Source organism: Lynx rufus, unplaced genomic scaffold (genome assembly GCF_022079265.1).
Source record: "Lynx rufus isolate CCGP_SWC_20201006 ecotype Redwood Valley unplaced genomic scaffold, mLynRuf1.p SCAF_23, whole genome shotgun sequence".
NCBI classification, from domain to species: Eukaryota; Metazoa; Chordata; class Mammalia; order Carnivora; family Felidae; genus Lynx; species Lynx rufus.
The window spans coordinates 18,696,523-18,709,055 of NW_025814838.1; the positions used below are offsets into that span (position 1 = coordinate 18,696,523).

General features: G+C 39.1%; 1 protein-coding gene across 4 annotated transcripts in view; it reads right to left on the minus strand.

Moving 5' to 3' along the window:
* Window positions 1–12,533, minus strand: part of RBFOX1 (RNA binding fox-1 homolog 1) — a 348,785-nt gene that overhangs the window by 104,349 nt on the left and 231,903 nt on the right. For all 4 annotated transcript variants that reach the window (XM_047087515.1, XM_047087514.1, XM_047087516.1 and 1 more), the window contains 2 exons: window positions 11,252–11,344; window positions 9,396–9,456 (listed from right to left, as the gene is read on the minus strand). In XM_047087515.1, the coding sequence (XP_046943471.1) occupies window positions 9,396–9,456; window positions 11,252–11,344 (154 nt within the window). The remainder of the gene's footprint in view (window positions 1–9,395; window positions 9,457–11,251; window positions 11,345–12,533) is intronic.

Consider the following 12,533-nt stretch of genomic DNA (forward strand, 5'->3'; position numbering starts at 1 on the left):
CTTAAAACAAATACACAAAAACATGATTATCACATTTGATTCAATAACTCATATCACTACAAGCGAAACACAAATCAAATGGGGTGGTATATATATATATATATATTTAATTTTATATTCAGAGGGTATATAGTCGGGGGATGCATAAAAATGATTTGTAACCTATACCTGGGAAGGCAGATTTATGCCTTTCTTTGATTGGCTGCCAATACAAGTTAATAATATAGAAACTATTGACCAGCTACAGGTGAACTTTTTGAAAATGATGTGGTGATTAATTTTCTCCCATGCTAATATTCTCTAGAAACACTATAATAATTGCAAATTTTTTGTCTTCTTTCATGGATCACTGCTAGGTAATCCGTCATATGCCCCTTTGCATTTAGTCCCCCCAAATTTGAAAGCTCACATAAACAGAATTCTTTGCGGATACATATTCTGATAATTGTCATTCCTGATTATGACCCAGAGAATTCCGAAGTGCTTTTTACATCCCAAAGAAAATGACATTTATCCACTAGAGATTAAGTGTGGAATACATTTCAGCACATTCAGGAACCATAAAAATTCTTAATCAATGCATGATATCTAAGGTAACTTTCAAACAACCTGTGTATAAGAGGAACAGAATCCTGTAATTTTCCCAGTGTTCTGGATGGAGCATTTTCTGTCAAATGAATCCTGGCCCCTTAGGAACTTTTACTCAAGAAAAGAACATACAAGAATATTTGCAAATTGAGAAGCTGTGCACATTACACACCCATTGGGCATCATTTAGGGAACAACCTCCAAAGAACGGCCACGTTTTAGGGTTTGGTAATCATTTCCTGCTCCTGCTGCTAAGTCTTTATGAAAACATCCATTAAATAGAATTCCTGAAAGATAAAGAAGGTCAGGTGTGCTGCCTTTTACGGAAAACTTTGTGTCCTTGGGCTGAGGGTAAAACACCCGGGGTCCTTTAGCAAATGCTCCTGAGAAAAGGCAATGGTGAAAGGTGGGATGTGAGAGAAGGTATTTCTGACATGGAAAGCTCTTCCCAGATGAAGGGGTAGGACATCCTATCATCTGACCTAAGCGATGCACCTGTAAGACCAGCCAAGAGGTAGCCACAATCTACTCATCCTTTAAGGAACACACAGGTTCAATATCTCAAGAGACAGGGCCCTGGATGGACCAAAGAACTTTCTACAACTTTCCAAGAATTTTCTGTTTCTAAGAGCTTTCATCCAACTTGAATAAGCTGGCAACTTTACAGCCCCCAGGATGGTCTTAAGATAGGATTTTTCAAAGTGCTATGCTTGCATACCTGGGAGGCTTATTAATGGAAATGTCTGGCCCCATTTTCACCAGAAAGAGACATAAAATTCTGAGATGTGTTGCCCCAACGGTTTCTGAAACGTCACACTGACACCTTCCTCTCTTACATTAACCACATCTTGTCATATAGGAATTTCTATAGTGATATAAAAATAAAAATTATCTGGCACATTTCAGAAAATGTGTTTTATGAATGTGGAAAACGACTTCAGTTTGACCAACTAAAATTCCACTACTTCCTAAAAAAAAATACCCAATTTCTGGGGACATGGGAACTAATGTCTACATTTCTAGACCTTGGAATCAAGCCCAAAATAGAGAAACCTGGTTGAAATTAAAGTTTCAGGATTATATCGACATATTTAATGGTCTCCTTCCCTAGTCCTTCACAGAAGTTTAGATTTGTGAAAGAAGTACATAAGGGCCCATACTAAATGAATAATTAAGTTATGAATTTATTACTCTTTTTCTTCGTCCTTTTGCTCCCCATCTTACACCCTGCTCATGTCCCTACCTTTTCCAGATAGTGGAGACAGGGTCTTTTTGTTACTAGTGAAGTAAGATTTTGTTTCTTGTGTATGTCCTTATGAGGTCCCTTAAATACTCCCTTTTGCACACAGGCCTGTGACACACCATTCACTGAATGTTGACCCACTGATTAATTTTGATGGAACTCTCCAAGACTCTAAGTTATGCCAATGGCCTTTCATTTTCTCACAGAAACAGATTTCTCAGAGGTATCTAAGACTATCTTAAATCACGTTTCTCTCATCTGCCTTTATTTTCCTCATTTCCTTGAAACCTTCTATGTATCTATCTACCTACCTACTTACCTACCTGTCTATATATCCATTGATCGATCCATCCATCCATCCATCATCATTTTTTATCTTTCTTCTCTCTCATCTATCTATCTACCTACCTACATACCGACCTACCTATCTGTACATCCATTGATCTACCTATCTATCCATTCATCTATCCATCTATTATCATTTATCCCTATCCTCCTTCTCTCTTATCTGTTTCTATCTATCTATCTATCTATCTATCTATCCATCATTGATCAGCTCTTGACAAAGTTTACCTGATCTTATTTAGGCCTCCATTGTCTTCCCAAAGCAGGCTACTTAATGCCACTATCTATCTATTTACCAACTACCTACCAGTTTACCAAGTCTATTCATGGAAAAATTTCATTGAATATATAAAGGCATTCTGCCTCATCAGGAGACACATGCCATCTCCTGTCTGCAAGTATTTATTGAGGGAGGTAAATGATAGGGTCTCCTTCACAAGAAACCAGCTTGGAATCTGTGAGCCGCAAAATGAAATGTCATGGGAGCGCTAGTGCAGGTTTTGTCCTGCTCCCTGTCACTGGCCCTTCTTCCTAAACAACGCTGCTCTGCTTCCACTGTAGGGAAAACAAAGGCCTTTTTGATCCACACCCCAGGCATGATAACCCAACTTCTCACCTCCCCACACCCTTGCGGCCTGCTCCTCATCAAGTCTCCCCACGTCAGCAAATGACACTTCCATCTGCTTGGTTCCTCAAAACAAAACTCTTGAAAAATTACTTCTTGATTCTCCCCTTACTCTCATATCCCACCTACAATCCACCAGAAGATCCTATTGGTTAGACTTTGAAAAGATGTTTCCATGTGCTTAATGTCCATTCCTCTCCGCTGCCACCATCTCATAGCACGGTTCCCTTCTCTCCAAACCAAAGGGACAGTGCACTTTTAAATCTTTATAAAACCACCCAAGATCATTCTACGTCAATGTAGATCATTCTAGATTATATCTACTGCTCCCTGTGCTTGGAGAACTCTCCACAACTCCTGATAAAGTTGACCTGATGTTATGTGGGTCTCTAGTGTCTTCCCGGGGCAGACTACTCAAGGCCACCTCCTCCCCCTTCAGCTATACACCGATTCAATTTCCAGTTTTGTTTTCTGCACCCACTACCTGGGTTCATCTTTATTTTTCTTTCTTTGCTTGTTCTCAGTTGTTTTTATAACCATTCTCTTTCATTAAAATTAATGGTAAATGAACAGGACTGCTGTCCAGTGTGAATGCCCAGCACCTAAAATTGCGTTTTGCAAATGGTTGGTGTTCCATAAATATTTACTTAAGTTTTGCTCTAAAGGAACAGAAGGAATAGAGAGCTTTTTCTAATAGACTCATTCCCTTTTGGCTAGGATTCTATCTCCTTCTAACCTCCAATGACCTGCTTCCTGATGTACATCTAATAAAGAAGGACCCTGTTAGGGGTGACTGTCTTCAAGGCAGAGGAAATAAGAATACAGACCTTGAGAATCACCCCTGCTCAGACTTACAAAGCTCATGCCGGCTTATGTAAATGTATGCAAATTGCATGCAAATAGCCTCCTAGTCCCTGTGACTCCTTCCAGTACCTGGAAGAGACCCTTGGGATAACCCTGCTGGAGACTGGAGCCTGCACTGTCAGGAAGATGGACAAAATGATCCTGGTTTTAAGTTCTCAGGCAGTCTGTACATCCTCAGGCCTTGCAAATTCAGAGATTTTGATCAAGGACATTAAACTGAACAATGAGGCTTATAACAAAAGAGAACAGCTGACAAAGCCCACTGCTCCCAGCCTCGCAGGACCCCCCATGCAAGAAGGCGAGGGAGCAGAGACCAGACACAGGAGTTGTGTATAGAGACCCCTCTGTGGCTGGGCCTCAAGGGGCTGCATCCAAATCAGCTAGCCCCCTCCTCAAATTTAGCTTCTCAAAGGTCATCTGCCAGCCAGCTGTAGAAAAACACTGTTAACTATGGCTGCATTAGGTGTTAAAAGGCAAGTCTGAATGCGCAAAAAAAAAAAAAAAAAAAAATCTGCATGTGTCTTCTTTAGGGCTTTGTGGGGCTGGATATCGAAGAAACATATTCAAGAAAGCACCCTTAAATACACCACTGGAATTTCCAGAACTGTTCCAATGCTTTCTAAAGATATCAACTGAGGATGCCAGGGACTTGGTAGTTGAAAGGGTGCATGAGGTGATACCCAAAATGAACAGTTACTTGCACATTGTGTTTGGTTCACCCGCTGTGGTGGTGGTGTTTTTTTTTTTTTCAACATATATTCATTGCCAACGTTTAGATTTCACTAAGATACAGAATTTCTGGTTTTCTTGAAAGTTTAGTAGAAATAACCATTTTTTTGATTCAGAATCCCACACGGACAAATTTGCTAGATGTGACCAGGGACACTCCACTTAGCCCCCAGTTAGCCACAAACATACCTGCTCCCTATTATATGCCTGGCTTTGAGGCCAAATATTAACAATCTTTTATTGTTATCCTGTCCTGTTTTTTCTTCTAGTAGAAAACTATCTTGCTTTGCCCAGTATGAAAATGAAAGTGCAAAAAAGAACGTGAGTCTTTCAGACCTTCCCTGCTCATCTATTTTACCGGCTAGCCTCTGATGGCATCTGAATATTTGATCCTTAAATTAGTATGTCTATCAAGAAATTCAGCTTACTATCTACAGAAAAAAAGAAGATGACTACTTATTATTGAGATTATTGTGTAATTAAATTTTTAGGGCATTTTGTACCCCTGGGACTGTGTCGAGTACTTATCTCTGTAATAAGCACAAATACCCTAGAAAGTAGGTCCCATTATAACTCAGTTCCTACTTGAGAACACTGGTGTGTGGAGAGTTTAAATGACTCGCCTGCAGTTCAGTAGCCAAAGGCAGAGCTGATACAAAGTCTACTTCTCTCTCTATAGTCTTGGATTTTTTGGTCCAATTTCATCCTCCCTAAGCTATCTGAGGAAAAAAAAAAAAAAAGAGCCACATCCAACACCCAGGCTTGTCCAACATCCAGAGAATCCCTGAGAATGTGGTTCTCAACTTGTTTTGCATTGCAACCATTTGGTCTGCAGTGAACACAGTGGACCCCAGCTCCTGTCTGAGGGCTGCTGTCCTTAGGGGGAGTCAACAATACAGAAGCAGCCCTGTTCCCTCTTTGCGAAGCTCTTGGATAGTGTTTGCAGATCCCTGTATGTCATCCTACAGTCTTCTCCTACATCTGAGCGCAAATGTCCTAGGAAATGGAATACCACGATGATGGGATTGTTATCCGTGTAGCAGAGCCTCGTAGCCAGGAACCTACTTGCATTTAGGGTCTGCTGTGACTCGCACTGGAAACTTTGCAGCTGCCTAAGCTCTTGTTGGACACATAACTGAAGGAATGCATGAATGTGATGGGAGCATCGACAGTGATACTTCACCATGTGAAGATGACCTTACAATGTGGTGATCCTAAGAAGGTATATTCGCCAAAGTGGAAGTTGGTGGTTTGTGACGATAAATCAGACAGCTAATATATGAATCTCACTGGTCACTTATTTTTCTCATTTCAGCATGACTTCGTGGGTCCTGACTTATCTTCTCTTCCCTGCCTCTAGCTCTACTGGGGTATAAGTGACAACTAAAAGTTGTAAGTATTTAAGGTGTACGACTTGTTGATTTGATATTACATATACGTTGTAAAATATGCACACAATCAAGCTAATTTACATATTCATCATCTCTCTCTTTTTCTTTCTTCTTTCTTTCTTTCTTTCTTTCTTTCTTTCTTTCCTTCTTTTCCTTCCTTCTTTCCTCCCTTCCTCCCTTCCTTCCTTTTTTGTGGTGATAATATTCCCTCTTAACATAGTCACTCTTGCTGAGGATCTGAGAGGACCCCATATCTTTTCGGTTAAATCATGTTGCAATTTATGGGGCAGTTTATCTGTAGTGATGATACTAATGAATTGTGGACTGGACAGGCTTTGAGAACTGCTTTTCTTTGAATACCGAAAGTCACCATGGTGTCCTCTACAGAAACCAGCTGCTTTATGTAATTAGGGTTTGTATTTGTTTCTTAAGTAAATTCTGCTTGTCATGGTCCATCCACCCCTTGCATCCTGCACTCAGCCCGTGTGATGGGACAAGCCTCCAAATGCTCCCTTTCAGAAACATGTATGAGAAACCCACATGACTTACTGCTGGAAGCTAAGAATGCATGGCTACCTGGAATGGGATGTGGGATGTTTATGCCAACATCTGGCAGGGATTTGGGGTTGAACGCTTAACAATCTTTTTGTTACTGTGGTGAGTTACCATTTGTGGGCAGTTCTGTAAATGATGGAGGGAAAGCAATGTAACAAGATTTTGTTCATAATAAAAAGAGAAAGACTTCACTAACAACTTCATCTCTTCTAGCCTCAGTTTTTGCCTCTTTAAAATAGGTATAAGTATGTCCTCTTTAGAGGATTTCACGTGGCCCAGTGCATTTAAAATGCTTAACAGAATGTCATACAGTCAGTGTTTCAGAGATGTTGGCTATTAATGACTGAGGTTTTTTTTTCCTTTAAACATTTATTTATTATTGAAAGACAGAGAGAGACAGAGCATGAGCATGGGAGGGGCAGAGAGAGGGGAAGACACAGAATCCAAAGCGGGCTCCAGGCTCTGAGCTGTCAGCACAGAGCCTGACGCGGGGCTCAAACTCACGAACCACGAGTTCATGACCTGAGCCAAAATCAGACGTTTAACCGACTGAGTCACCCAGGTGTCCCTTAATGACTGAGTTTTGAATTGTGTCCCCACATTCCACGGGGCCAGTTTTCAACCCCCAGGTGGGACACAGATCAATAACTCTTTAAAATAAATATGCATCCATATGGCTTACAGAATAACATTTGGCTTCCCTTGCTTCATTTTCTCATGTGAACAGTACACCTGACCACCTCTGCACATGCGTGACAGTGGTCGTGGAAGCACGTGTGCATGCACACACACATACGCACACAGTTGCTACTTCATAATTTAAGGAAATGGCCGATAGTCGGGTCAATGCCATCTCATATTAACTCTGGCAAGTTGCAGAGTTTTTTCTTTTTACCCAAGTAGAAAGGTTTCATGACATACAAATCAGAAGTTTGCTTCATTTCAGCACTGGGCATTCAGAGTCTGTTGTGGAAATTTTCTATTCCCTTTCAGGCCATGTCTCGGATGTTGCTGCAGCTAGAAACCGGGTCAGCAGAATAGATAAATCCTCTGGTCTTTCAAGTTAGAACCCTGCTAAACTGACAGTATTTCTCTGTGTAATGGGCCCCCTTTAAAAATAGGGATGGACTGACTTAGCCAAATTGGTAGCCATTGGCATAAGACAAAGAAAACCAAAACCGAAACTAACAAATGCTAATACTACCGTTTTTAACAACAGAATCAAAAAAATGGGGCGCCTGGGTGGCTCAGTCGGTTAAGTGTCTGACTTCAGCTCAGGTCGTGATCTCGCAGTTTATTAGTTCAAGCCCCATGTCGGGCTTTGTGCTGACAGCTCATAGCCTAGAGCCTGCTTTAGATTCTGTCTCATTCTCTCTCTCCTCTTCCCACTTGTGCTCTGTCTCTCTCTGTCTCTCAAAATTAAATAAATGTAAAAAAATTTTTTTTAAATAATTAAATGTCAATCAGTATGGAAGGTAAGACTAAACCCATGTATCCATTTCATGGAATCTTATGCAACCACTAAAAAGAATGGGTTTGGTCTGTGTATTAACATCAAACGAACTCCATATTGATTTATAAAAGCCAATTAAAAATGATGTGCACACCATGACATAATTTATATGAAAAGCACATACACAATACTGTGAATACTATAAATATATATTACACATACATGCATAAAAAAGCAAAGTTAAAGTACAAACAATAATCTAATGGTGGTGTTCTCCGAGGGGGAACTAGAATACCAAGCTGGTAGTGGCATTATTCAACATATATTTACCTTTTCCTTTAATGTTTCTTTCTCATTTTATCTTTTTTTTTAAAAATGAGTCTGCATTTCCATGTTGCACATGTAATTAAGAAGTTAAAAATGGGAAATATCATTCCTTTATCACAGTAATAAAACTATATTATTTTTTAAAAACCTACAAAACAAAGGAAAAATATCTTCCAGTCTTATAATTCAACTCAACTGTGAGCATTTTGACGTAATGCCTTCCATAGTGTAGTTGAAATCATGCTATACCTTTTCATTAAGAAAAAATTTCATTCATCAGGAAGCCCTGCATCTTCCTTATCTTGCTCATTTTAGTGGGTATAATGTTCCACTGAGTGGTTATAATTAAACCTACTGTATTACATTCATACCTAGCTTTTTGGCACAATTAAGCATGTGATTAGCATACCGGCAGCTTCCCCTGTCCCCCATATATATCTTAAGAGAGACGTATTCTGAGAAGGATTACAGAATCAAAATGGTGGAACTTTTCAATTCTTGTACAGATGCGAGATCTTATTATGAGGAATTCTGAGACAGCTTCTTGGTTAGTGCGAGTAGAGATACGTTGTCCTGAAGGGGTCTGCAGTATACAGCAACATCTATATCTGTCCCCAAACAGCACTGGGCAACCCAGAGAAACAGAAAAACCGCACTCATGCTATGGAGCTCAGCAGGAAGCACCCTCCAAGCCATTTAAAATCCTAATATCTCCAGAGCAGACTCAATGCCAGAACCACATTCTGCTGTCCCTCTTCCAGAAATGACTAAGGATCAACAAGGAGGTTGGGGGGGGGTGGGGGAAGGAAACAAACCAAACCTCCATTCTCCCTCAACTTACTATAATAACAGCAAATGAAGTGACCCAGGTAACCCTGAATAATTACTTGTATCTCACTCCAAATGGGAGTTATTCTAGAGGGACTGGAGGAAGGGCATGTACACTCTACCCGAAAACGAAACTTGCCTCTGCCCTGAAATGATCTTGTTTAAAGAATGATTATTGAAGTCTCACTGGCAGACGGTGTCACAATAGCTTCACGGGGACTACGTGGCGATCGGACAACTCTGTCCCTGCCTCAGTGCTCACCCGGGTATGTGTCGTCCCTGAAAAGTATCTGATCAATGCAGGTGGTTCACTGTAGCAGGTCAGCAGTTAGGGCATGGGAGCCACTGTGAGGCAATTGTGGCTTGTTGAAACATATCCCCCGGTTACATCATTGAATAGATTCAGAGGTAGAGATGATTGCTTGTTGAAGGCCAATCTCTACTTACCATTTGTATAAGGGTTGACAGTCTTTTTATTTGTCATTACACGTGCTGTGGCATTATTTACCTACGTACATAGAAAACTCAAATGAGCACAAATGCTAGGACTGGCCCACAGTTCAATTAGTTGCATGCATTATGACTGTGATTACTTATTAAAAAAAAAAAAACTAAAATGCATTTTAATTTATAAAAGGCAGTAGATGCATAACAAAATCATACATTTTTATAATTACATTTACTTCATAACCATTTTAACTTACAAATCATTTCAATAAAGCAATGTCATATCATTTAAAAGTTTAATAAGGAGACAGTAAAAGCAAATTAAAAGGAACTGCATAATTGAAGATTGAAAAGCATGCATGTACTCCATGGTAACACAGAAACAATAAATATTTTTAAACACAAAATAAAATTCATATGAAGGAACATGCAGTGGAGTAGAAGGGGGGAGAGACAAAGTACAAGGGAACATAAATGTCAAAAAACAAAAAACAAAAAAAAAAAAGAAAAGAAAAAAAGGGACAAACAAGATTTAGCCGTGTGCAACACTTTAGGAAGGAAGAACCATCGGGGAAGCAACATCTAGCATTCAACACTAGGAACAAGAGCCTTTGACATAGCAAGAATTAACAAGATCATTCAAGCTTGAAAGTCACAGCTAACAAAAGGATAAAAGAGGGTGCATTGTTTAACACAATATGGAGTTAACAATCTGAGTAAGATGTGCACTGTCATATCCCAATCCAATCAGTGCCTCCCAGGCTCGCTTAGAACGTACACTCAATTACAGGCGTACCGGTACCCAAAAAAATAGAGCATCAAGAAAACTTAATACGACAAGTCAAAAAAATCCACGTGGTATATATATGTATATAGATAATCAGCACTAAATACGTCAAGCGGCAGATGGACTTCACCACTTACCATTCACCACCATCGCCAGCATGGGTTTGTATACAGTTACCATGGTTACTGAGAGTTTGGTGAGGGGCCTAAGCGTTATCGTCGAGGGGGGGGAAAATGAAAGGCAAAATATGCAACATCTTACTCCAAAGACTAAAGCATTTTTAACTGGTATTTTTTTTTTTTAAGTTTTAACAAATATAACCCTGTGGCCAGGTTGAGGGAGATCCAGTGGTAGAAAGAATAGATTCCGAGTATCGAAATTTTAGCATTTTTTAATATTTATTCATTATTTTTTTTTCAGTGAAAAGGGGCCAGATATTGAACAGGAAATCCTGTTGGTTATTCACTTTATTATCAAAATAATACAAAGATTCCAACTGGCTTGTTAAAAAAAAAAAAAATGAAAGGTTCAGTGACAAAGACCTCTCATTTAAAAAAAACAAAACAAAACAAAAAACAATTGTACATTCAAATGCTACTGCTTTCACCATTTGGCTCAATTTGGACACCACTGTGGATCCCTCGTCAACCCTGCAGTGGAAAGAGAAAAGAAAAGAAAAAAAAAAGGATAAAAAGAAAAAAAAAAGAAACTGCTCTGTATTTTGTCTTGTTTTGCACTCTGTCTCCCCTGGCTGGGAATCTATTGCACCCATTAATGATAAAACACAGAAAATTAAAAAAAAAAAAAAAAGTTCCGATTAACCTTTCCTTTGTCTCCCTTATTGCCATTCACCTTTTCATCAGTAATAAGAATGACAGGATAAAGTAAAATTTAAAAAAAAAAAGTAAGGCCAGTTTTCCTTTTTATATATAAATATATATATATATATATAAACAGTGAGGAGGGAACAGGGTCACATACAACACACGGTGATGCATCTGGCACGACGAATGAGCGCGAAGCAGACATTTATGAAAAAGATGAAAAGGAAAATATTTTGGACATGCACCTCGATTTTACGGCCCTCTACCACGGTGCCGTGTAATTTCTCCCTCGCCCTGTCCGCATCGGCACTATTTTCGAAAGTTACGAAACCAAATCCCTGCATGCAGGAGGGAAAAGGGAAAACAACATGCAGATTATTATTCCAGTCAACGACCACTGCGGAACGTTCTCTCGCTTTAAGTTCTATTGCTTGTCCTGGCTTCAGTTCTGTAACATGCAAATTAGAGAAATTATAAGGATACGAAGGTGTGCAATAAGTAAGCGACACATGTGAACGAGATTTTTTTTTCTGTCACCCGTGATCTGTAACCCCCTGAAGAATTCAAAGAAGGATACCAAAGATACCTCTCTACATGACACTACAGAAGAAAATAACTCTAACAGAAAGGAAATGAGATCCAAATCAATTTACAGTGTCTTCACAGAGAAGAAAATGAAATAACGGGGGGGGGGGGGGGAGGAAAAAAGGAACCGCTTTCTGGACATGCAAATTAAGAATAAAATAAAATAAAACGTGTGCACGAAATTCAACAATGAATGCCAAAATCTTCTAACATTGCCTACAGAGTCATGCCGTGTGGTTTTAAGAACATCTCTCGTTCATGCAGTTTTAGGGTTATTCAAATTTGTCAAGTTTACAGCCTTTACTTCTCAAAAATAAAAATTAGAAGCCTAAAAAAAAGGAAAGACCTTTTTTTATAATAAATCTCAAACTCTTTGATCTAATAAACAAAATAATCACATGAAATGAATTGAAATAAATATCAATGGATTAATAACAATGCAAACAGTTCAAGTAACTTTTTTTGTATTAATTACCCCCACCCCGCCTCAAAAACATTTGTCCTTCTGTATCTGTTAACTTTCCAGGCTACTTCATTAACCGAAAAGGGAAATGTGTATACATATACTGTAACGTGCTAACACATTATCTTGATACTCATTTCTCAAATCAACAGGTAGAAAATAAAGAAGCTTTTGTTCATAGAATGTTATTCACAGTAACACTCTGGACACTTCCTCTCTTACTGATAGGTAACAAATTAGACTAGACCCTGTACTTCGCCACTGGCATACTTTGTTTTAATATTTCAGCCTCGAAAAACAACCCCACTAAACGTCACATTGTCAAAAGCCACCTTTTTTTCTTCACTGACACTGTTCCTAAGAAGAGTACAGAAAATATGACACATTATTTTTAAAACCCCTAAAAATATTTGTACATCTTGTTCAGAAATATACACCAACCTTTTGAAACCATTCCAGCGTAAATTTGCCCAACTTGC